The sequence below is a fragment of the Bubalus bubalis genome, chromosome 12, assembly GCF_019923935.1.
Source record: "Bubalus bubalis isolate 160015118507 breed Murrah chromosome 12, NDDB_SH_1, whole genome shotgun sequence".
Classification (NCBI taxonomy): Eukaryota; Metazoa; Chordata; class Mammalia; order Artiodactyla; family Bovidae; genus Bubalus; species Bubalus bubalis.
In genome coordinates this window covers 99,673,765-99,699,599 of record NC_059168.1, presented here as the reverse complement: position 1 = coordinate 99,699,599, position 25,835 = coordinate 99,673,765, and the positions used below count along the sequence as shown (strand labels likewise).

Sequence of the window (25,835 nt, the reverse complement as noted above, 5' to 3'; positions counted from 1 at the left end):
CCTTGGTGGTGGGTTGTCATTGTTGCTGTTTTTCCATAGTCCTAGCAGAGTGAGACATGATAAAACTCTAGGTAACTGAAAGAGTTAAAAGCGTTTTTGAGTTGGTTGCATCAGGGGAACAGATGGAGTGCACGTAGGTGGGGAGGCTACTATTTAAACGGAGGGGGGTTACTGTGTATTGGAAGGGCATGGATGCTACAGGGTAGCTGGGGACTGGCTAATACATGTGCTGGGGAGCACAGTAAAGCGGAAGCCTAAGCATATGGTCAGGAAGGGCGTTAAGAGGCCGCCGACAAAGAGGAAGAACGTGGCAGCTGGACTAATAACGGAGGGCGGATGAGACGTTGGTAAATTGGGTTTTAAGTACCTAAAGGTCTTAAGAAACTAAGAAATCTCAGGTAATAAGGAAATCAGTTTGGAAATGTTAATATTGATACCTGCACTAGGGAAGTGTTTACCGAGGAACAGAGAAGGGAATAAAGGAAGCAGGTCTGAATGACCCCCCATGGCTTCACAGATACACAGATGAGCGAAGCGTGTCAAGGAAGTGAAAACAGGTTAAGCCTTCAGGTCACAGAGGCAGGAAACCAATAAAGGACTTTGAGATGCAAAGAAACCGACCTGGAACCAGCGACCAGACAGAGGGTAGGACAGACAGACAACTCCAACCTTTTTTCTTCGTGTTGGCATTTGAATGGTTCTCTGTTTTTTATCTTTAAAAAAAAAAAAAAAAATAGTTTCAGTGAAACAAAGCAAAACAAGGAAACAGACAAAAGTTGCCTCGGTTGTGTTGGAACAAGGCCCTTCTCCTGTTGTGTTCTTGGCTTGGTGTGGTAAGTTTGCCAAGCACACAGGCCAAGCCATCTCTTCATCTGGCAGGAGGTAGTTTTTGCCCTGCGTGGACCTCAGATCGTCTTAGAGATTCATGAGATTGTATTTATCAAGGCTCCTCCAAGGAATCTGAGGAGCTAATACCAGCATAACAATTGTTGGTATTTGTGGAGGACTTTAGGCTTTTCAGACATTCTTGTTTGAACTTTCAAATCGATTACACGGCTTGTCGCTAATAGCCTCTTTCTTGTTTGTGTGTAATTAACCAAAATATGAATTAAAAGAGAGAAACAAATTTAGGAGTTCTATTATTATTTAGGAGAAAAGCAATGCAATAAAACATTGGAAAAGACCCTGATACTGGGAAAGATTGAAGGCAGGAGAGAAGGGGGCGACAGAGGATGAAATAGTTGGATGGCATCACTGACTCCATGGACATTAGTTTGAGCAAACTCCAGGAGATACTGAAGGACAGGGAAGCCTGGTGTGCTATAGTCCATAGCGAAGGGGTCACGAAGAGTCAGACACAACTGAGCAACTGAAAGACACACACACACACACACACACACACAAGGCTCAAAGAGGGCTCCATACTTAGTGCTACTTTAAAATATATTCTGAAAAAAACCATAGTGGAGGGTTTTAGAAAGACCCCTATAGATTAGTGGTTCACATGCCTTTTTAATTCATGAACTCCTTTGATAATTGGATAAAAAATATTATGGATCCCCTGTCCCTGACTCAAAAAATAAAAAATACAATCAGAGGTTCCCATCAGATCAGATCAGATCAGTCGCTCAGTTGTGTCCAACTCTTTGCGACCCCATGAATCGCAGCACGCCAGGCCTCCCTGTCCATCACCAACTCCCGGAGTTCACTGAGACTCACGTCCATCGAGTCAGTGATGCCATCCAGCCATCTCATCCTCTGTCGTCCCCTTCTCCTCCTGCCCCCAATCCCTCCCAGCAAGTCTTTTCCAATGAGTCAACTCTTCGCATGAGGTGGCCAAAGTACTGGAGTTTCAGCTTTAGCATCATTCCCTCCAAAGAAATCGCAGGGCTGATCTCCTTCAGAATGGACTGGTTGGATCTCCTTGCAGTCCAAGGGACTCGGGGAACCTAAATCTTGGTAATAAATATGTGAATTGGGCCAAGTGTAGACAATAAAGAATGTTGGTACGTTTCAAACTAGAAAGTAGTGCCGCGTTAAGGCAAGAATGGTGGGGTTTGTGAAAATCGAAGTGTAGTTGATGAGTTGGGTAGATAGCATCACCGACTCAACAGAAATGAATTTGAGCAAACTCCAGGAGATAAAGAAGGACAGAGGACCGTAGCATGCTGCAGTCCATGGGGTCGCAAAGAATCAGACACAACTTACTGAATGAACAACAACAGTAGTTGTTTTATAATATTATGTTAGTTTCAGGTGTTGGCTATATTTCTCTGTGCTATACAGTATATCCTTGTTGCTTATCTATTATAAATATAGTAGTTTGAATTGTTAGTCTCATGCCTGTAATTTGTCCCTCTCCCTTTTGATAATCACAAGTTTGTTTCCTATATCTGTGAGTCTGATAATCATTTGTAATATTTTTTTCTTAGATTCCACCTGTAAGTGATCTCCTACAGTATTTGTCTTTCTCTATCTGACTTATTTCACTAAGCATAATAGTCCCTAGGTCCATTCATGTTGCCACAAATGGAAGTATTTCATTCTTTTCTTATGGCTGATTAATATTCCATTAGTGTTCCAAGACATAGCTCAGATGGTAAAGAATCTGCCTGCAATGTAGGAGACCCGGTTTTGATCCCTGGGTCGGGAAGATCCCCTGGAGAAGGAAATGGCAACCCACTCCAGTAGTCTAGGCTGGAGAATCCCATGGACAGAGAAGCCTGGCGAGTCACAGTCCATGGGGTGGCAAAGAGTTGGGCGCAACTGAGCGACTAACACAATATTGCATTGTGTATGTATATCACATCTTCCTAATCCATTCATCTGTTGGTGGGCGCCTGAGTTGCTTCTCTGACTTGACTGTTGTAAATAGTGCCGCTATGAACACTGGGGTGCGCATATCTTTTTTTCTGGATGTACACTCAGGAGTGGACTTGCTGGATCATATGGTAGTTCTATTTTTATTTTTTTGAGGAACCTGCATATTGTTTTCCATAGGGGCTGTACCAATTCACAGTGTACAAGGGTTCCCTTTTCTCTACATCCTCACCAACATTTGTTGTTTGTAGACTTTTCCTAATAGCCATTTTGACAGGTGCAAGGTCATAGTTCACTGTTGTTTTGATTTGCATTTCTCTGATAGTTCGTGATGTCGAGCATCTTTTCATGTGCCTATTGGCCATCTGTGGGTCTTCTTTGGAGAAATGTGTCTTCAAGTCTTCTGCCCTATTTTGGATTGGGTTGTTTAAACAATTTTCAAAAAAAAACAGCACCTGGTAAATAGAATATGTTTGAAGAAAATGTGACACCCTCTCCCCCCAGTCCCTCCAGTTTGCAATCCTAAGCGTTTATATATTATGTATAAACATGGGAAGTTCTCGTTTTTTTGCCCTAAGGCACGACAGCAAGCTCAAACGCGTCATCAAATGGCAGAGGACAGCAAAACAGATTACTCATCAATTCTGCAGAAATTCAACCATGAGCAGCATGAATATTACCACACTCACATTCCCAATATCTTTCAGGTAAGTGGTTCAGCTCTCTCAGATTTGTTTGGCTTAGAAACATGTTACTTGGAATCATGATTTCCAAGTATTTATAGCATTCTAAATTTCCTCTAACTCAAATCACTTAAAAAAAAAATTCAGATTAAGCACATACTGACATTAAGATGAAACATAACATGAATTTCAAGGTTAATCAATAGACTTTGTAAGTTTCCTTGGTTTGACCCTGCAACCATGCTTGGTCAGACTTAGAACTGTGATTCTTACATTAACAGTCTTTTTGCTAAAAGGACCATTCTGCTTACAAAAATGCCAGACTTACCTTTAGGAATCAGAGCAGCATTAAGACAGTTGTAGGTTTGAACAGATGACTGTGAACATTGGGGTGCATGTATCTGTTGGAATTAATGTTTTCTTTTTTTTTTTCTGGATATATACCCAGGAGTAGATCATATGGTAGCTCTATTTTTATTTTTTGAGGAACCTGCATATTGCTTTCAAAGGGCTGCACCAATTTGCGTTCCCACCATCAGTGTACAAGGGTTCTCTTTTCTCTGTATCCTCACCAGCATTTGTTATTTGTAGACTTTTCCTGATAGCCGTTTTGACAGGTGTGAAGTGATAGCCCACTGCTGTTTTGATAGCCCTGTTGTCTTTCCTTTGGACTGTTTTTCTTTGGGCTACTTTAAGTTGTCAAGAATAGTGTGAGAGAGGATACATGATGCTGTTCTCCCCCTTTGGGAATTTTTTACAACTTCAAGTTCCACTGTAGAAAAAATAACAAAAATGTGTACCCTGGTGTCTACACAGCAAACAAGAACTTCCAGCTTGCGAAGGAGAGGGTGAGACAAATTGAGAGAGTAGCAATGAAGCATACACATTACCATATGTAAAACAGATAGGAAGTGGGAATTTGCTGTATGATGCAGGGAGCTCAACGAGGCACTCTATGGCAACCTGGAAGGATGAGATGGGGGGGTTGGGAGGGAGGTTCAAGAAGGAGGAGACATATGTATACTTATGGCCGATTCACATTGTTGTATGGCAGAAATCAGCACAATATTGTAAAGCCATTATCCTCAATTAAAAAGAAATTAAAAAAAAAACAAAAAACACCCAACTTGTAGAAGGAAGGTACACTAGTTAATCTCAGCCTGTGTTGGGTCAAGGCAGTTAACCTGGATGCCATGCTTTTGGTAAAGGATGAAACAGTGGCTCAAAGATGGAGGAAATATTTGAAATCCATTAACTGAACTGAACTGAACCAAATGGTATTAATAGTAAAACTACCTGCATTTCAGGTTCTTACTGAAATTGGAATGGAATTGTGTAAAGTGTACATTTAGACAGCCTCACAATTAGTCAAGTATGTGTCCAGCTGGCTAAAGTAGAAGCACAACAAATTTATGGTTGCTTTAACTCTAACCCTTTTTTATTTGTTTTTGGCCACCTCGAGTGTCATGAAGGAATCTTAGTTCCCTGACCAGGGATCAAACTCGTGCCCACAGTAGTGGAAGGGCAGAGCTTTAACTACTGGACCGCCAGGGAAGTCCCTGACTAGAACCTTTTTGTAGGCCTATTTCCCTCCTAGAGAATTTTTTAGAGGTAACAATGCTGCAAAAAACAACTTCCTTAAATAATAGGAAACCCAACTAATTTTATGCAAACTCGAACGTTGCAGAAAATACAAGAGATGGAGGAGAGGAGGATAGTGAGAATTGGAGAATCAGTGAAGACATACGCAGAGCTGGACCGGCAGGTGATTCCCATCATTGGGAAATGCTTGGATGGAATCGTAAAGGCAGCCGAGTCAATTGATCCGAAAAATGTAAGTACTATAGTTTGGACTTAATGTATAACTGTGGTTCCATTATTTCCCTGTCCCTTCCCACAGTGACCATATTCAATCATCTGAGAGTAGTTGCTTTCCGTGGTCACAGGTACTTTTCAACAATGGCAATACCTTTTCAGAGGTTTTAAATTCAGCCCCCCGTGTTTTGGATTTAGTGTAGTCCTTGGTGCGTTTGGGACTGTGGATGTTAGTATGTTTTGTTGTCACTGTTTAGTCACTAAGTCATGTTTGACTCTTTTGCATCCCCAAGGACTGTAGCCCACCAGGTTCCTCTATCCATGAGATTTTTCAGGCAAGAATACTGGAGTGGGTTGCCATTCCCTTCTCCAGGGGATCGTCCCGACCCAGGGACTGAACCCACGTCTCCTGCTTAGCAGGTAGATTCTTTACCACGGAGCCATCAGAGAGGCCTGAGAGTGTAGGTTCAGGTTCATATAACAATGACAATAGTGTCTTAAGACAGTTTGTTTTTCCTTCCACGTGAAGATGTCTGCCAGGCAGAGCATCCAGCCGTGGTGTGGGCAAATGATCTGCAAGTCCTCAGGAATTCAGGCTTCTCCTAGTTCACAACTTTTGATGATATGACTTTCAAACTCAACATGGCTTCTGTAGCTCCAGCCATCACATCCAAATTCCATAAAGCATTATATAGAGAAGAGTCCACACTATCTATTTAAAGAAGCTTTCTAAAATTGTTTACTGTACTTCTGCCTACATCTCAGAGATCTCAGAAGTCAAAACTTAGTCCTGGGGCCACTTTCTGCTGTACAGAAGGCTGGAGAGTGAAGCCTTTTTGCTGGGTGGCCGTGTGCTCAGCTTAAAATCAGGGTTCTTATTACTCAGAAGGAAGGATGATTGGCTCTTAAAAGACAACTGACGTCTATGGCACACCTACAAATTCCATGTTAGCTAAAATAGCTACGACAAATTAAAATGTGGGCTCATGGTAGAAAGTTGAGATCTTTCCAAATTGTCTTCTCTAATAGATTTTTCTTTTTTAATCAGATATCATTGAGTTAGAATTTTATTACAAGTCACAGGTGCTTTTGTAATACTTTAACTGTACATCTATCTATGTTGGACACGATGGTTGTCATTTCCTTACGCATTGGTCTTCATCACCTGACCCCGAAAAGACTCTGAACTCAAAGTTCCTAGCAGGGGGACACCACAGAGTAGGCAGTCAGTTCCCTCATTTATTCAGCTAACAATTATTCTATCATTATCATCAGGCATCATCCAGGTGCTAGGGATGCAGTGGAGGAAAAACAGAAGGGAGCTTACATTCTAGTGGAGGAGAGACTTTGAACAAATATATATATAAAGGAAAATAGTCGATAAATTTTTGAACCACAGTGAACCAAAGAAATCGGAGGGAGGATCTTTTTTTGCCTTGACTTTGTGTATGCCAAATTGCTTTAAGACCTTCTGATGAGAATCAGTTTATATATTATTGCATTTTTCAAGGGAAGGGCTTCCTAGGTGGCTCAGTGGTAAAGAATCCGCCTGCCAAGCAGGAAATGCGGGTTCGACCCCTGCATCAGGAAGATCCCTTGGAGAAGGAAATGGCAACCCACTCCAGTATTCTTGCCTAGAAAATCCCATGGACAGAGGAGCCTGGAGGGCTACAGTCCATGGAGTTGCAAAGAGTCGGACATAACTTAGCAACTAAGCAACAACAATTTTTCAAGAGAATTGCATAATAAATGACCCAATTTTTCTGCTTTTTGGCAAAGTTGTTCTTAATATTCGTTTCTCTAAATGTAGAAAAGTAGTTATTAAAATTATCTTGAAATCTCAACTACATGTATAGCTTTACAAGTTATTCTTTCAAATGATAAAAATATTACTAGAAAAAACTCTGATAATATAACTTCCTTAGAATGTCATCTGTGTGAGGGCATCATAGTTCAGTGTGTGGGAAGTATTTACACGGATTGGAACACATTTGTGTGTGATGGGTATCATTGCAGGATTCACAGCTGGTCGTAGAAGCTTATAAGTCTGGGTTCGAGCCTCCAGGAGACATTGAATTTGAGGATTACACTCAGCCTATGAAACGCACTGTGTCAGATAACAGCCTTTCAAATTCCAGAGGAGAAGGCAAATCAGAGCTCAAATTTGGTGGCAAATCCAAAGGAAAGTTATGGCCGTTCATCAAAAAAAATAAGGTACTGATGACTGGACCCAGTGTGATATGAGTGTTACAAGGTGTGGAGATGTTCACTCTGTCTTTTAGTCTTTAAAGGAACGAAGATTTTTAAGCTCGTAGTTTCAGAATGCAAACAGAAGGCTAGTGTGCTGTTTTGTTTTAAGGCAATATCTCTCTTTGGTGGTGGTACCTTGGCCATGGCCGTTTGTCTTATTTCAGATGCATTTATCACCTGCACCGTGTCACCCACACTAACAGACTACTGACCTCTGGCCGTTTCGCATCACGCCTTTCACTCCTAAGTCTCCTAGATTGCTGGTTCCCTGGGCTGAGAGAAGGGACGTTGTGCCACATTTCTATAACCATGTATCAGCATCTCTAATCGAAATGGTTTCCGTGGATTAATAACTTGGTTTTGAGCTCATGTTAACATATGTATCCATGAACATTTTTTATTTTCTTTCTAGAGTGTGATACGTAGGTGCATGACAGCATTAACCTGGGCATAAAGTGGGTGATCAAGGCAACACAAACCGCTTTAACCTTAGAATAATTTAATATTTCATTTTAAGACTGTCTTGCTGTTTTCACAACCTTAGCATTTAAGGACTTTCATTTTCTCCCATCCAGCTGTGTTAGTCTAGGTGGCTTAGAAGTATTTACCCTTCTGGCTTAGACTGGTTTAGGGTACCTAGTTAGAACGGTAGTTTGCATGTCAAAGTCTGCATGAGCTTCTTGTCAGATATTTCTTGCTCTTCTTCTGTTGCTTTACTTACTAAAACTCCCACTTTCACCATATTCTCCATTTAACATGTCCTTCCATGTTTTCCTTTGGACCATGGCCTAAATTTTTAATTGTTTGTGTTTGACTTGCTTTGGATTTCAAATATTATTTGATGCTTATTTTTGTTTTGTGTCTTATCTTCTTGTTTCTGATTTTTTACTCTGTCACCGCTCCATCTCTTACACGTAGCTTATGTCCCTTTTAACATCCCCCCATCAGCCTCCCCCACCTCCCCCTGCCTCTGCCTCACCCTCTGCTGTTCCCAACGGCCCCCAGTCTCCCAAGCAGCAAAAGGAACCCCTCTCCCATCGCTTCAACGAGTTCATGACCTCCAAACCCAAAATCCACTGCTTCAGGAGTCTAAAGCGTGGGGTAAGTTCTCCTCTCAAGTCCTGTCTCTCTGGTGCGCTTTGGTTGCATGTTTTGTTCCGCATAACTTAATTTTGTTTGTGAATGACTCCATTGTGTTTTCCCATAACATAAAACAATAAGAACCTATGATTCATTATAGCCGGAAAGAAGAAGAGCCACAGAGAGAGCAAAAAAAAAAAAAAAAGAAAAGAAAAAGGAAGGAAGCAGGATGGATGGAAGGAGAGAGAGGGGAAGCCAGCCAGCCAGAGTTCTTTTTTGTCTGTAATCCATTTTGGTGGGACCTTGCTTCATTTCCTTTCTGAAATATCTAAGTCATTAATATTTTACCTTGATCTAACTAAAAAAAGGAAACGTAAATTCGGTTTCTAAAGCTAGCAACATTTGAAGAGGTGAAAATCACTGCATAGTCAGAAAATATTTGCTTAATAATTACTGAAACAGTGTATAAAGAGGGTACTTCTCTCTGAGCTATGCCTCCAGGTCTGCAGGGAAATGGTATGGGTTACAGGGGTTTCTTTAGCTGTTTTCAGTGAATTTACAAGATGTTGATCAAATATCTGATAACAGATCTGACTGCATAAGGGCTAGTGCAGTATGTATCTTGAAAGGCTGAAATAACAGCAGCTGACATTTATCGTATGCTTGTCCTTTGCCAGACTTGGTTCTACGTGCTTATTTAATTCTGTCAACCACCCTATGAACCTAGGTACTAAGATTTCTTTATTTTACTGATAAGCAAACTGGTACCTGCAGAGATGAAGCTAGGAAGATATATAGCCAGGATTTAAAGCCAGAGAACCTGTTTATGATCTGAGACTCTATGTGTTCACACTCAAGAAGAACCTGTTTTATTCTGACTGACTCAGTTTTGCCATCCTAATTAAGATCGCGTATGCTTAAGTCACAGGGTTTTATGGAATTGATCAGCAGTCCAAAGCAGATACCAGTTGTGGTTTCTCAGAAAAAAATTGGAACAAGGTCATTCATTTGTAGCCATCTGAATAAACCTAAATGGTCAGTCTAAGCCATCCCAACACACTCTTTATAATGAATAATGGGTAAACAAACATTAAACCTATATGTGGTAAGGTTTTCTTTTATTCTGTTCTGTGAGAGTTACAATATGGTTGCAGTGGAGATATGTTCCTTGTAACAAATTTTTTCTTTTCGTTTCCTCTGTGTATAAAAGATGTTTTTAAAAAATAGCTACATTGTTACCTTTTAAAATAAGGGGCAAAACCCTCATTTTTTTATATGCTGATTGCTTTGGTAATGAAATCTGAGTTTTCTTCGAAGAGTATAGTTGGTGGAATTATCCTGTTTTAAGGTTACCCAGCATATCAGGATAAGAATTCAAATTTAATTTCCTAAAGATTTCAAAAGCGCCTTTGTTAGAAGGCAGAATATAGCTTCAGCAGTGGATGATGGCTCATGTTGAACTCTATAATTAGATCTCCATTATGCTGGCTTTTAGAATTAATTCTCCATCCATCTCTGCTCCTTGTTCATGGAAGAATCTCCAACAGATGACTATAGGTCGCTATACTAGACTATCAACTAGGAAGTTTTACGTTAACTGTAAAACAGTTACCCCACCTCTGCTGCTTCCAAAACCTTTACAGAGCACTCATTTATTATATTTATAAAAATATGTCCGCATTGTCTTTTGTAATCTCATAATGAAAAATGTCGAATATTCATGGTTTTTCACTGTTTGTATATGTATCTATTCCATTCTTCTGTCAACATCACAATCTTGGTGGCAAATGGTTTCTGAAGCATGTTTCATGTGTTCTCTAAATGTTTAGGAAGAGACCAAGAATGTCAGTAATCAATAAGCATAAGAAAAGATGGCTAGGAAAAAAATAAACACTTGAAAACAAAAACAGTGAAGTGAGAAATGGGTTATTTTGATAAATTAAAGGAACGCCCTTCTCTTTAAAAAAAAAAAACATAGTTAGCAAAATAAATTTTATTTCTTACACCTCAAATCTGTGCTCAGCAAACCTCTATCTTTAAAAGAAACTTCCCAAACGGTGAGTGTGTTTTTGAGAATAAACACACACACACACATGAAGCATCAGTAAATAAGTATAAACATATTTTTACTTCTCTCATTTTTAGTTGATCTGTTTTTAGGGTCAGATTTGATGTGCTTTTCTTCAGGAAATAGCAGTGCGAAAAAAGAAAAGGAAATGCATCATAGAAGTAAGATAAGGAAGTTTAAAAAAAATCTGAAGTTTGGGGAAATAAATTTGATTTTAAAGTAATTTCAAAACAGAAGGTACGTGGTTTACAGGATCCCTAACTAAAATGATACAGTCCTCACTAGTATTTCATTTATTCCACTTTTTAAGATTATTGCGCCAAAGACAGGGAAAGGCTTCTAGGAGAATAACAAATCTGTGACTTTAATGTGTCTTTTATGGTGCTGTGCAGCTTTCTGATCTAGATTTTAATCATTTGTTTCTGATTATCAGAATGTGTAAATGCAATGCAAATATTTTGTCACATAACTGATTTTGTTTCTGAATAAGTAGGATAAAATATTTTTTGTTGTAAATCATTCGCATTTGTAAGAAAATGTCTCATTGAACATCTTTAAAGATTGGCATGCCACCATTATTAACCACTATTTCATCTTTATGTAAGTTAAAGAAAAATGAAGCAAGATTATGTGTTCTCAATTTGCAATCTACAAAGTGTGACTTTACTGTCTTAAGATTTCCTGATCTGAGTAAGGGCCTTCTAAATCTAAAATATGGACCTATCTCCCCCCTCCCCACACGTTAGAGTTCATTGTATGCAAAAATACCATCAACATTGATCAAAAGATTTTGAAAATCCCTACCAATTGTTTGTCAGATGTTACAATCTTCTGGTTAATTTCATTTGATTTACTTTGTTCTCTTGCTGATTATTGGCAGACTCAGGCTCTCTGTTTTCACAAAGAACTCATGAAGAGGACGATAGGGAAACCCACGTATGCTTTTGAAGCTAGGGACTATGTTGTAAGTTTACCTGTGACGGCCAGGTCGTGCGGTCACGGCACAGGCACTAACCCCTGTGACAGCGCCAAGACTGGGGACCCCGGTGCTCTGACCCAGACGGCGGGAGAAGCCTCCTTGTACCCACCCAACCACAGGCTTCTTCATCCCGGAAAGTTGCATGGAAAAAGGGGCCGAACTTTCCAATAACAAGCTTCCTAAAAACGTCAGCGAGCCGAGCTTGTGTTTCTCCCCTTTGCGTGGATTGGGACTGCTGTCTGAGCTGGTGTCACTGAGTATGATTTTACGGCAGAATCTCACCCCTAAAACGCCACTGGTCATGGGAGAATGGCACTCTCGCAGATGGCCGTGTGTGGCTCCCTAACCCACATGCACATCTGAAACAGATGGGTCCATAAAGGACAACCAAAAAAAAAAAAAAAAAAATCAGCGAAGCCTGAGCAAGGTCACAGAGCAGTGAAATGGCCTTCCGTGGACCTTAGACCACAGACACTTACATATTCGTGTTCACTGTCCCCTTTCTCTGTACTTGAGGTTAGTACCTGTGACGGCCCAATAACACATGGACCCGCCAGCTCTGTGTGCCCTCATGTGTTATTGACACTCGTGGCTCCCCAGGCTCCATAATCGTTGCCTGAAACTGACAGCTTTTTAGTACTTCAGGTGTCGCGCAGCGCACTTAATGCAGCCTTTCAAAGTATTCTCTTGGCAGGTGATTCAGTTTCTAATTTAAAAGGATCTAACTGGCTGGCTTGCAACTTAAGATGGAAAACCAGTTTACAGTCGTTAAAAAGATTATACTGATGGCACTTCTTGTAGATTATCCATCACCTGTCCACTTCAGAGAATTGGATTTGAGAATGCAGTATTGCCTATTTCTATCGGGATCTGTTCTCAATCCTAATGACTTATTTTTATTATGAAGTGGTAATAGTCCTGTGCTATTAGTCTTGATGTTAGAATTCTGTTTTGGGAATGCCTAAGAAAAAAATATATTACTTTAAAAATAAATAAAATTTTAAATATATATATATATATATTACCTTAAGCCATGGAAGTAGCCAAATAGACAGCAGGTAGAGTGCCGAGTTCAAATTAGCAACATTTACAAGGTAATGTGTGAGGAAACGTTTATATACGGTCATCTGCTTTGCAAGAAAGATATTTGCAAGGTTTTCTGCTGTGCACCAAAAGCGTTGTCTGTAAAAAACTCGAATTGTGATAAACAGATCTGTGCTAAAATTTACAGGAGGGGCTCAAGGCATTATATAGATTGCCTACCTGGACAGCGATCACAAATATGACAGTCTGCACCTTTTCTTCCCAAAACTTTGTCTTGCTATGCCTTTCCTTAAAAGTATTTTTCCCCCAGAGGGAAAATTTCTTTAAAAGCCTAATGTCTATTCACAATGAAGTATCAACTTTGAGTTAATCTAACTAGTAAGATTTTTTAAATCTAGTTAAGGAATTTTTAACACCCTGTTCCCTCCCAATTTAAAACCAAAGGGCCCTTGGACTTCCTGGTGGTCCAGTGGCTAAGACTCTGCATTCCTGATTCAGGGGGCGGAGGTTTGATCCCTGGTCTGGGAACTAGGTCCCACATGGGGCAACTAAAAGTTTACTTGCCGAAACTAGCGATCCCATGTGCCCCAACTAAGTCTGGGTGCAGCCAAATAAATAAATATCTAAGTAAGTAAATAAATTCAAGAGGCACTTTCTCTGCCACTCTATCTCCAATGTATTTTTGGATCCTCCTACCAATTGCCTGAACTTTTAGGATTACAACAGCTGAGTAAATATGTACCAAACTCTCAAAATACTGCTTTATTGCCAAAAAGCACCTCTCACCTATCACTGAAGAACCAGTGTTTCTTTTCCTAATTTTGAGATGCCTTTTAATCTGGTTTTGGATCCAGGTATAGTTTTGCCAACCTCCAGGCCTAGCAGAATTGCAAACTGCTGTGTCCTGGCAATTAACAGGAAATCCACAGCGGGGAGTAAGTACCCCTCAGTAGTTAAGACAGTTGGCTGTTTCCTAAAGGTCACTTGCAAGAGCAGCAACTTCTGTTAACTCCCCAGGTGCTATGGAACCTCTGTGGGTGGGGCCCCCAGTTCCATAGAAAGCCCCAGAAGACACCTTCTGTATAGCAGGAAGTGCCTGCAGTACACAGGTAGGAGAGAGCATCCATCTCCAACCTGGTGCTGAGAGGCTTCCTGGTTCCTGCAGGTCGGGTTTCAGAGCATCTTCCAGTCCTTGGTTCCCATTTACCAATTTGAGACTTTGCCTTAGTACTTTTAGGAAATGCCAGTGTTCAGATGTATTAGAGCCCCTTGAGATAAAAATATTACTGATAGTTGTGGAATTCATTGCTTTCCCAACTCTGTTAGTCTGTGGGAAACTTTCCATGGAAAATTTGGTGAACAAAAGTTTCTGTGATCATTTCCATCTTTTATAATCAAGATATGTCACCAACTGCAAACTCTTACCAATTTATACTCAGGCTGACATGACCAATCCAGAACAGTAAGCGGAAGCTCTCCTTTCCTATCTTTATACTTTGCTCTGGCAACATGGCCGCTAAAGAAAGGTTTGGGTAGATTGGCCCCTCTTGGGAATTTCGGCACAGATCCGCTACAAGTCATGTTCTCAAAGCGCCAGGTTGAATGTATGTGTTATGTTAATTCAGTGGAACGGACCAAGTTCCTCTTCTTCTCATGTGTTGTTGTTTCTCTCTCTCTCTCTCTTTTTTTCCCTGTTACCCCTTCGATTTTTACACGAAGCTTTCTCTCAAGCTGGTAAGCACAATTACTCCATGCATGTCCTGAGTCTAATCAGGCCTTTCGGTGTACGTTCTGTGGGTGCTGTGCCACGTGCGACCTATCTTCGCAGTTAACTGTCGATGTGTGTTTCCCTTGTGTGTGGCTTTGTTGGTGTTTCCTTATTAGACCTCTGGAATACGAAGGTCCAGAGTCTTAACAGAGGTGATCGTACTCTTACCCATTAAGAAAATTAACGCTTAACTCATGATTTGGTTTTCTTTACCACTGGAGTCTTAAGAGGATGACAGATGTTGATAAGCTTTATTTAAATATGAACATAAATATAAATACTAAATATGAGGAAGTTTATGTATCGACAATCATTCTAAATGAAAGCAAATTTAATAGCTGGAAGTTGCTCCTCTCCAGGAGCCACAGAAGCAGATGACAATCACTGGGGACCTGAGGGAGGCATGCAGGAATGATGCTGGGCTCAGACTCAGGTCTAAGGCACCTTCGAGAATTGAAGGTCATGAAACTTGTAAGTTGCTCCATAAATACATTGGTGCCTTGTGTGTAGCTGATTCAAGAAATCAAAGACGATTTTACGGACAATGAAAAGAGCCTCCTAAGCCTTTCTAAAATGATTTCTTTAGTGTTCGGTGTTGTTTCTACTTTTAATTTCATAGCCCTAGTAAATAGTCAAACTAATCATTAAATCTATTAAAAGAAACCCTTAACCACATAACCCATACTGTTCTTCAGATATGTGTAAGTTATACAGTAATCTCAAACACCACAGCTGAGAATATCCTGAAGTCACGGACAGTGACGAACTTGACAGTCCAACCAGGAATAACATCAGCATTTTATGCACTGTTGTTGAGAATGTAGGACAGTATTTTATGGTTATCTTTGTATGTATCTACTTTTACATGTGCTGGAGTATATATATAAAAGTATATACATAATTTTCTCAACCTGACCCGGTATTTGACAACTGATCCAGCCCTAAAGAGAAAGAATTTTTTATTAAATGAAACATTTCTTAGAGGGTAAAATAAAATCCTGAGAAGAGTTCTCCATTAAGGTGTCTACAAGAAGGAAAGATCTAGATGTTTAAATGAACATCAGTATGAATTTGGGAGAAAGTGGGTCAATTAACTGGGAATCTGTCAGATGCCAGGGCTTCTTTTTTGCCCTTTATTTGTTCTTTTGCTGAGGTGCTGGCGGCAAAAGATAATATTATCAGACAGTCTTTCTGTTTGAGATATTGTTGCTTGATACCCTCACTTTGAAGCCAATAAAGAAGTTACACAAAGACAGGGTGGGTGTAAAAATTATAAATCTCAAGGAGCAGCTCATGTCAAACGAGCAAGTGATTCCAGTCGCAGGTAAAACAAGATCTCCTTCGAGTCACAGCCATTGAAAATATACATATGTGCCTGCGGCCTCTCTTCCAAACCCTGGTAGGGCCAGTCTCTTTGAGGCCCCTCCAAAGAGTTCAGAAAATGTACTCCAACTCGAAGGCAGAAATAAAAATTCCTTCGGGGCAAAATAAATCATAGGTTAGAGTATCGTTTGAAAGAATTCAAGCTTCAAAAGGTGAATAGGACAAAGTGAATTTTTGAAGGTACTGTCCAGAGACCTGAGTGTCTTTGGATCTAGGGGAACTGTTGATCTGAATCTCCCATGTAACTAAAATTTTTAAATTTAGTTCCATAATTGCACTGGGCACATTTCAAGGGCTCAGCAGCCATGTGCGGCTACCAAGTCGGATGGTGCGGACACATGAAAACACTTCCATCATTGTAGAAAGGTCTTTGGGTCTCACAGCACATAGTGAGGCTCAGAGCATCTGAATGAATGAACGTTGACCACTTACTAGGTTTCCTGCCTTTGGAAGCGGTGCGTCTTCCACTGTTTTGTCACATTCTAGCATTAAAACAAAAATGAAAATAAAATCTCCAGTTCCAGAAAACATGCTGATTTAAGTCAATTCAGCATGAGAACAAACTATTGAGCTTTTGGGCTCGGTGACTGAGTGGAGAAAATTGGAAAGCAATTGAGGTTTCAGTTATTATATGGAAAAGGAAAAACAAGCCTGCTTTATTATTATATTGAAGATTAGTTGGCTTCATCTTAGTTTTAGAAGCAAGTTGAGCTTTCTTGGGTTGGCATTAGGGAATAATCACTTCTATTTTGCTTTCACTCAGATCTCATCCCACTCAAACACGTGCATTATGCGCACGCGTGCACACACACAGTCTTTGAGAATATTAGCTGAAAGGTCTTTGGTGGCCTCAGTGGTGAACTATTTGCTGAATCACAAACTTCCAACCCAGAAGCCTGGCATTTTCTAATAAGCAGCCTAGGAACTTCAGTCACAAGCCCCTGTGTAAGCTGCTTGGCAAACTCAAGCTGATTTTGCAATTACATTATCCAGGTCCCTTCTTTTCCATCCACTCCCAAGCAAGTCTGTCTTGCTTTTTTTTTTTTTTTAAAGGGATTCTAAAGCAAAATCTCTTTTCAAATTCCCTGGCTTATCCCTGGCTATTGAGCAAATTTCTTTCTTTATGAAAATAGCCTCATTTAAGGAAATGATGCGTAAGCGTGGGTAAAAGTCTGGCAACTCACAGTTGATATTTTCTACTTATAACACATGCACAGAGGAAAGAGAGCAGTTGTTTTTGAAAGGGAATCAAGATATCAAAGTATACTTCTTCCAAGACTTCCCTGGCGGTCCAGTGGTTAAGACTCTGCCTTCCAATGCAGGGGGCGTGGGTGCGATCCCTGGTCAGGGCACTAAGATCCCACATGCCGTGGAGTGCAGCAAAAAAACAAACTGTACTTCTTCCAATGAGTTAGAAACAGCTGAGGTTGATTTCAGACATTATGGAAAAGTTGGTTTTGAAACTGGGGGAGTGGGGGCGGGGGTGATTCTCTGCGAATTCTCTGAGATGGTCCTAAAGGTGACAAAAAAGAAGTGACGGGACTTTTAGAGGAAACAGAGGCGAGGAGAGTGGATGGGAGCTGGGGGAGGGTTTTTTCCCTTAATGTCCTTTTCACCCACATTCCTGGAGGAACTAGATGTCCCATCTGCCACTTCACAGGGATGGAAACTTTTGGCCTCAGGCTGTATGCAGAGACGGGAAGGAATACTCAGCCGGGGTGGGGGAGGGGTGGGGAACAGTGCCATCGACATGAAACAGTTGATGGGGGCACTTACCAGCTTTTTTACTGGAAGAAAACATAAGCCTGAAGCTTCGGTGTTGCCATCGACACTGACAGCGAAGTGCAGACTGTCTCCAGACTTGTTCCTCACTGATTCTCACTGGGGTCAGAAGTATATCTTCCTGTCTCAGGGGTCCCTTCCTTGTCGGAGGCTGCGGGGCCAGCATGGAAAACGGTTTGCGGGGCCTTTGCAGTTTGCATGCACAGATTTTTGCATCTCAGCTGGGTGTCGTGGGAAAGAGCTTAATTTATTTCATGAAAACAACGCAGACATCTGCATCGCTGGTGTCTGGGGAATCTCCCTGCAGGCTTCTCTCGGTGTCTTTTTTTCAAGGAGGCTTTCTGGCTAATTTCTGTTTGTATCTGCAGGGCGCAACACCAGAAGATTTCAGCAACCTCCCACCTGAACAGAGAAGGAAAAAGCTCCAGCAGAAAGTCGATGAATTAAATAAAGAAATCCAAAAGGAAATGGATCAAAGGTAGAGTGGATCGAAACGACTTATTAAGAAATTCGAGTTCAGTTTGGAAAGATGAGAGGCTCTAAATTAGATTTTAATTTAGGTGGTTGTTTTAGCCACGTGTTTGGTCATAGCTAGTCTACTGGATTCCTTTATTCAAGACAGAGAGGATTCCTGGGCACTTTGCTGGTGGTCCAGTGGCTAAGACTCTGTGCTTCCAGTGTAGGGGGCACAGGTTCAACCCCTGGTGGGGAAACTAAGATCACATATTCCCACATGCCACACATCATGGCCAAAATAATAAAAATTATTATAAAAATAAATAAAGACGGGGAGGATTCTTTTAACAAATAGGCATTATTCTAAGTTTGGGGAACAAAATGCACTATGGTTATCTCTCTCCTTTTTTTTTTTTTGGATGTGTTCACTTACTTTAGTAGCACTACGTTTACCATGTTGTCACCATGGAATATAAAATCAGGTGAGATAAGAGAATTTCACAAGTACAACAAAACATTCTGTTGGCTGTATGATGTCTGAGCAAACCAGCTTATTCTTAAATCACCTTCCATTATAGGCAATTCATTTGGTTTAATAGTTATGATTTTTATGGAGAAAATAAACATTCTGCACAGGTTTAAAACGCATTTCTCATTTACCTTTGCATTAGCACTTAAAATACACATTTTTGTTTCTGCTGTTGCTGGCATTCTACAGACCCTGAGGTTGCAAGGAGTCGGATACGACTTAGCAACTGAGCAACAGCAACTCAGTATTTTGTAATAACCAATAAGGAAAAAGAGTCTGAAAAAAAAAAGTTAGACATGTATGTATAACTGAATCACTTTGCTGTATACCTGAAATGGACACAACATTGTTAATCGACTACACGTAATTTAAAAAGAAAATCTGCTTTATTGTCCTTCTCTTTCTATATTCTCACTGAGGGACTTAAGTGAGTCATTGAATAATGGAGATTTGGACTTAAAGGATAACCTGAGGGACCTCCCTGGTAGTCCAGTGGCTAAGACGCCACGCTTCCAGTACAGGGGCCGTGGGTTCAATCCCTGGTTAGGGAACTGAGAGCCCACATGTTGTGTGGCATGAAGTCGGCCACATGGTAGCCCTACATAGATTCAGTGACATCGAGGGAGTGAGTGACAGTCACTCAGTCGTGTTCAACTCTTTGTGACCCCATGGACTGTGCAGCCCATGGAATTCTCCAGGCCAGAATACTGGAGTGGGTAGCCATTCCCTTCTCCAGGGGATCATCCCAACCCAGGGATCTAACCCAGGTCTCCCACATTGCAGGCAGATTCTTTACCAGCTGAGCCACCAGGGAAGCCCAAGAATACTGGAGTGTGTAGCCTATCTCTTCTCCAGCGGATCTTCCTGACCCAGGAATTGAAGCAGAGTCTCCTGCACTGCAGGCAGATTCTTTACCAGCTGAGCTGCCAGGGAAGCCCAGTGATATTGAAGCTGAGGTTATAATTTAGTTATTCAAAAAATAAAAAAAGTTGGCAAGGCAGCCAGTTTAAATACATGCAGATAAAAAGTGGTTTTTATATATATATTTTTAATCCCTGGGAGAGCAACTCCTGAAAAATTTATCACTTTATAAACATTGTTTCAGTATGTTAAAAAGAAGAACACATATAATGAACTTTGTTCTAGATTTGAATTAAAAATATACTTCGTGAAATAAAAATTTTGTCTTTGTACTTTTTATAACATCTGGGACCAGATATAAAAGGTTTATAAATCCATTATAAACCTCATGCTGTTTACTAAGTAAGCAGATATAGTTTGCCTGGAGTAGCAAGTTATGACTCAGATATCTGAAATGCCATTTTATAAGTGATTGACAGACCCTCCCTAATTGTTTGATTTCATGGAGAAAAGTTTCTGTCACTTGGGTTGTGACCATGGTACGACCTTTGAACCCCCAGAGCATCACTCACTAGTAATAAGGCAAATCACCTTCACCTTTCACTTCACCTCTGTCTATTGAGCATTTACTGTGTGTAAGGGAATATTCTAGGCCTTGAGGATAAAGAATGAACAAAACATCAAAAACCTCTGTTGTGCAACTTATGTTTTATGCAGGACAAACAGAAAATGAAAGGCTTTGAGCAGAGGTGACATGATCTGGAAAAGGTTGGATTTTTGGTTTGTTTTTGTTTAAAATAATCCAAAAAGGCAAGATGGGAGAGAAAAAAATATATATAAAACAGGCAGGACAAATCAAAAGCACAAATTAGGGTGGAAGATTTAAAATACCAAGCACGCTAGACACCCCAGTGCCAATCTGGTTCCACCTGTTTCGTTTGCAAACCTTGGGCAAGGTTCTTAAGCTCTTGGTAGTTGGGTTTCCTCACCATGAAAAGGGAGTTAATATGCCCGCGTGAAGTGTCCCAGGGTACCTCAAGGGCTGAGGACAGTGCCTGGCATATTGTGTTTGTAAAATAAAATGAATCAGGATGTTAAATGTGAACAGACTACATGTTCCAATTAAAAGAGATTTTCAAACTGGACAAAAACCTGAAACTAGCACACCACTTGTGTGCCAGTTACAAAAGACACATCCGCTCATTAGGTGCAGAGAGGTTGAGAATAAAGAACGGAAAATGACAGACCATGCAGGTGTCAGCTAGAAGGAACCGGGTGTGAGAAGACTGATTCTCAAGCCAAGTAACCGCCCCCCACCCCAAACTATTCAGTTCAAAAGGATCAACTTCAGGGCTTCCCTGGTGGCTCAGTGGTAAAGAATCTGCCTGCCAGTGCGGGAGGCATGGGTTCGATCCCTGGTCCAGGAAGATCCCACACTGCATGGGGCAGCTACCCCAGGCACCACAGCTATTAAGCCTGTGCTCTAGAGCCCATGCTTTGCAGCAGGAGAAGCCACTGCAGTGAGATGCCCACGCGCCGTAACTGGAGAGTAGTCCCCACTCCCTCAACTAGAGAGAAGCCCAGGCGACAGTGAAGACCCAGCTTTGTTGCTGTTTAGTCACTAAGTAGTGTCCGACTCTTCTGCAGCTCCTTGGACTGCAGCACGACAGGCTCCTCTGTCCTCCGCTATCTCCTGGAGTTTGCTCAAATCCACGTCCATTGAGTTGATGATGCCATCCAGCCTTCTCCTCCTCAGTCTCCCCCTTCTCCTCCTCAGTCTCCCCCTTCTCCTCCTGCCCTCAATCCTTCCCAGCATCAGGATCTTTTCCAATGAGTTGACTCTTTGCATCAGGTGGCCACATTATTGGAGCTTCAGCTTCAGCATCAGTTCTTCCAATGAATATTCAGGATTGATTTCCTTTAGGATTGACTGGCTTGATCTTTTCACAGTCCAAGGGACTCTCGAGAATCTTCTCCAGCACCACAATTCAAAAGCATCAGTTCTTCAGTGCTCATCCTTCTATACGGTCCAACTCTCACATGACTACTGGAAAAATCATAACTTTTAACTATACAGACCTTTGTTGGCAAAGTGATGTCTCTGCTTTTTAATACGCTGTCTAGGTTTGTCATAGCTTTCCTTCCAGGGAGTAAGCGTCTTTTGATTTCATGGCTGCAATCACCAGCCACAGTGATTCTGGAGCCCAGGAAAATAAAGTCTGTCACTGCTTCCGCTTTTTCCCCTTCTATTTGCCATGAAATGATGCGACCAGCTGCCATGATCTTAGTTTTTTGAATGTTGAGTTTCGAGTCAGCTTTTTCACTCTCCACTTTTCCCCAATTGTAATTAGTTTTGAATAAAATCTGTTTTTACTGCTTTAGAAAAGGAAAGAATGTAGCTCTAAGTAACACATAGATTAAAGAAGAAATCATCATAGGTATTAGAAAATATGTGAAACAGAACTTAACCTTAACACACATTCTCCACCTCCATTTAGGGATGTCATTAAAGCCAATGCTCACAAAGGGAAATTGACAGCTTTCAAAACATATTAGAAACAAATTGAACCAAAGAAGATAGAAAAAAGGAAATAAATACTAAAGGAAAGGGTACCAACTAATGAAATAGAATCACATATTCAACAGAGAGGATGAACAGATCCAAAAGCTGGTTCCTTAAAAAGATTAATAAAAATGATAAACCTCTGGAGAGATCTGGAGGAGAGGAATGGGAGATAATGACTTCAAACACCTCTTTTGAGAAGTTTTACTGAGAAATAGGGCAGTAGTTGGAGGTACAGGTCATGAAGTAAAGAGACAACTCGTGAACCTGTGTATGACCATACAGTCTGTCCCACATCTCTTGCGTCTCCTGCATTGGCAGACGGATTCTTTACCACTGCGCTACCTGGGAAGGTCATGTACTTGTTGAGCATCTGTTGTGTGCCAGGTGTGGTCTGGCCACTGGGGGTGTATCATGTTACCAAAGGGCTTGAGCCCAGAGAGCTTCTCAGAGAGCTGCTGTTCTAGGAGGAAGAGATAGACAATAAGCAATAAGCATAATAGCAAGATATGTAATGTTGGGAAGCAGTACATGCAGTGGAAATAAAAGAGTAGAGTGATGGGACTTGCCCAGTGGCTCAGTGGTTTAAGACTCTGAGCTTCCAATGTTTGGGACCCAGGTTTAACCCATGGTCAAGTCAGCAAGATCAAACCAGTCAATCCTAAAGGAAATCAACCCTGAATGTTCATTGGAAGGACTGATGCTACAGCTGAAGCTCCAATACCTTGCCACCTGATGTGAAGAGCTGACTCATTGGAAAAGACCCTGATGCTGGGAAAGATTGAGGGCAAAAGGAGAAGGGGGTGGCAGAGGATGAAATGGTCAGATATCATCACTGACTCAATGGACATGAGTTTGAGCAAACTCTGGGAGATGGTAAAGGACAGGGAAGCTTGGCACACTGCAGTCCATGGGGTTGCAAAGAGTCAGACACCCCTTAGCAACTGAACAGCAATGAGAGAAATAAAATCCCACATGCCGCACAGCGTGGCCTATATATGTGTGTGTGTGTGTGTGTGTGTATATATAAAAGATAGAACAGGGTATGTGGACTGGGTAGAAGGCTCCTACAGAGAACAGATGGTTCATGGTGCCCATCAAGTGGCAGCAGAATGTGTGGGCTCAGAGGCAAGCAAGCAGGTGGAGGGGTAGTGAAGACATAGAAATTCTCTTCCACTTATTTCTATATTTTGGTTAAACTATTTCCTGTGACTCACAATGCAGTTGGTGTCATTGGTCTCGTGTTGGGTGGTTAGTGTAGAGTTTCTTTTGCTGAAGTTCAGTAAAGTTGTCCACCCTACTGCCCAGTCCCCTGCCTGGCAGGGAGTCATTTGCTCTAAATCTAACAGTGGCATTAACCTGACCATGTTCTGCCCCTTCTGTTTTTCAGAGATGCCATCACAAAAATGAAAGATGTCTACCTAAAGAATCCGCAAATGGGAGACCCCGCCAGTTTGGATCAAAAATTAGCGGAAGTCAGCCAAAATATAGACAAACTGAGACTAGAGACCCAGAAATTCGAGGTAGGAAAAAGCTGTTGTGGAAAAGTTTTGTTGGGGAAAAAAAAGGAAAGAAACAGAAGTAGGTGTGGGGTCATGGGACACATGAGGCTGTAGAGCACCAGCATTTCTTTCCCTGTGAGGGATGCAGCTGGAAAAGTCAGGTGTTCCACGAGTTATGATGAAAGGAAAAAGAGACTGTCATCCATCTGGTGTTCTGCTTTTCAGCGTGTCCTGTTTTAATGGTGTCCCTTAAAGGGGACACTGTTTAAGGTTATAGTTATACACGGGTGTTTTTGGTTTTCATTTAAGTGTTTCACTTAAATTCACTCAAGTTGTTCTGTCTCACCTTGTGTCGACAGTGGGCATAATTGGGAGTATACAGTTGTCCGTCATCTCAGTGAATCAAAATGACAAATTTAAGAAAGCCATTAATATTTGTAATTGTCTTGCAGGGTCTTTGTCTGGCTTTGGTATCAGTGTCAACATTTTCAAAATATATTCTGGATGCGAATTCCTTTTCATATCTATGATTTGCAGATATTTTTTTCCATTCTGTGGATTGCTTTTCTACTCTCTTCAAGATGTCCTTTGAAGCACAAAAGTTTGTTGTTTTTTTTTTGACCATGCCACACATCTTTCAGGATCTTGGTTCCCTGACCAGGGATTGAACCGGGGCCCCGGCTGTTGAAGCACTGAGTACTAACCAATGGACTGCCAGGGAACTCCCAAATCATTTTAATTTTGATGAAATCAATTTATCAGATTTTTTTTCTCTTTATCACTTGTGCTTTTGGTGCCGTAACTAAGTAACCAGCACCTAATCCAAGATCACAAACCCTTATGCTTATGTTTTCTTCTAAATGTTGTAGTTTTCCCTTTTCTGTTTAAGTGTTTGGTTCGTTTTGAGTTAATTTTTGTACATGGTTAAAAGTACAGGTCTGGATTCATTCTTTTTCAGTTGTCCCAGCACCATTTGTCAAAAAGACCTTTTCTCTCCTTGAACTGTCTTGGCTGTTCAAGACAGCTTGTAACTGGCTGTTACAAGCCAATTAATCATAAATACAAGGGTTTATTTCTGGGTTGTGGGGGGAAACCATCGAAATATGTTATAGTTGTTTTAAAGGACCCATTATCAAAAGATGAAAACCAGCAGGAAACACACACGAGACTTGAAGAAGAAACACAGATAATGAATCTTTCAAGCTGTGAACAAAAGGCTTCTCCCCCGACCCCTAAAACGTAAAGACTAGAAAAATAAATTACTAACTGATAATTCTGATCAAAATAGATTATTTCCAGCCATGAAAAGCCAAATATGACTTTTTCTCATCTTTCTAGAATCTGTCAGTAAGTTATTATTGGTTGAGATTTTAGAACCTAGAAATGTCCTTTTCTGGTCATTTGGATTCTTTTGCCATTTTTACACTATTTCAAAGGTTGCTGAAGAAAATGTGATCTACTTTGATTTCCTGTATACAAGGTTTCTTCACTATTATAAAACATACTACATTCCTAAGGGGGGTGTGGAATAAAAGGGAAGTGTGGCTTTTAAACTGAGTCACTGCTTAAGTGTGGCAGGACCCTCATGGTTCCCAGTGTGACGTCACGGTCACAGAATTTTTGGAACTGGGGGAACTAGACACGACTTAACTTAAAAAGCCCGAGAGTCGTGGGGACTTTGCTGGTGGTCCAGTGGTGGAGACTCCAATGCAGGGATGCAGACATGGGTTCAATCTCTGGTCTGGGAACTAAGATCTCATATTGTTGTTGTTGTTTAGTCACTCAGTCATGTCTGACTCTTTTGTGACCCTGTGGACCATAGCCCATCAGGCTCCTCTGTCCATAAGGTTTCCCAGGCAGGAATACTGGAGTGGGCTGCCATACCCTCTTCCAGGGGTCTTTCCCCACCCAGGGATTGAACCCGTGTCTCCTGCATTGGCAGGCGGATTCTTTACTGCTGAGCTACAAGGGAAGCCCTAAGACCCCACATGCCGCGCAATAAATAAATGAATGAAAGCCCGAGAGTTTAAGACAGGCCGGTGTCCTTCTGCCACTTTATGAGCAGTGGTTAAATGCAAGTCTGCTCGCACGCCTCCAACTTTGCCTTCAAGTGTGTGTATACAGTCAAGGCAAACAGACTGGAGGCTCCTCACCCTCGCCACGTGGTCCTTCTCCAGTCGGCTTCAATGACCAACCAGAAGCCCAGATTGGGGGCCTGAACCCTGCTTGGTCCGGCCCTAAGCTGAGCTCAG

At 41.2% G+C, this 25,835-nt stretch overlaps 1 protein-coding gene across 15 annotated transcripts in view; it reads left to right on the top strand.

The window, feature by feature from the left end:
• FNBP1 (formin binding protein 1) overlaps window positions 1-25,835 on the top strand; it is a 135,715-nt gene that overhangs the window by 100,193 nt on the left and 9,687 nt on the right. For 5 of the 15 annotated variants that reach the window (XM_044926443.2, XM_025261841.3, XM_044926447.2 and 2 more), the window contains 7 exons: window positions 3,399-3,527; window positions 5,191-5,337; window positions 7,335-7,532; window positions 8,487-8,669; window positions 14,459-14,473; window positions 18,041-18,150; window positions 23,472-23,604. In XM_044926443.2, coding sequence (XP_044782378.1) covers window positions 3,399-3,527; window positions 5,191-5,337; window positions 7,335-7,532; window positions 8,487-8,669; window positions 14,459-14,473; window positions 18,041-18,150; window positions 23,472-23,604 — 915 coding nt within the window. The remainder of the gene's footprint in view (window positions 1-3,398; window positions 3,528-5,190; window positions 5,338-7,334; window positions 7,533-8,486; window positions 8,670-14,458; window positions 14,474-18,040; window positions 18,151-23,471; window positions 23,605-25,835) is intronic. The other 10 variants (XM_025261845.3, XM_044926445.2, XM_044926444.2 and 7 more) reach the window with 6 other exon arrangements.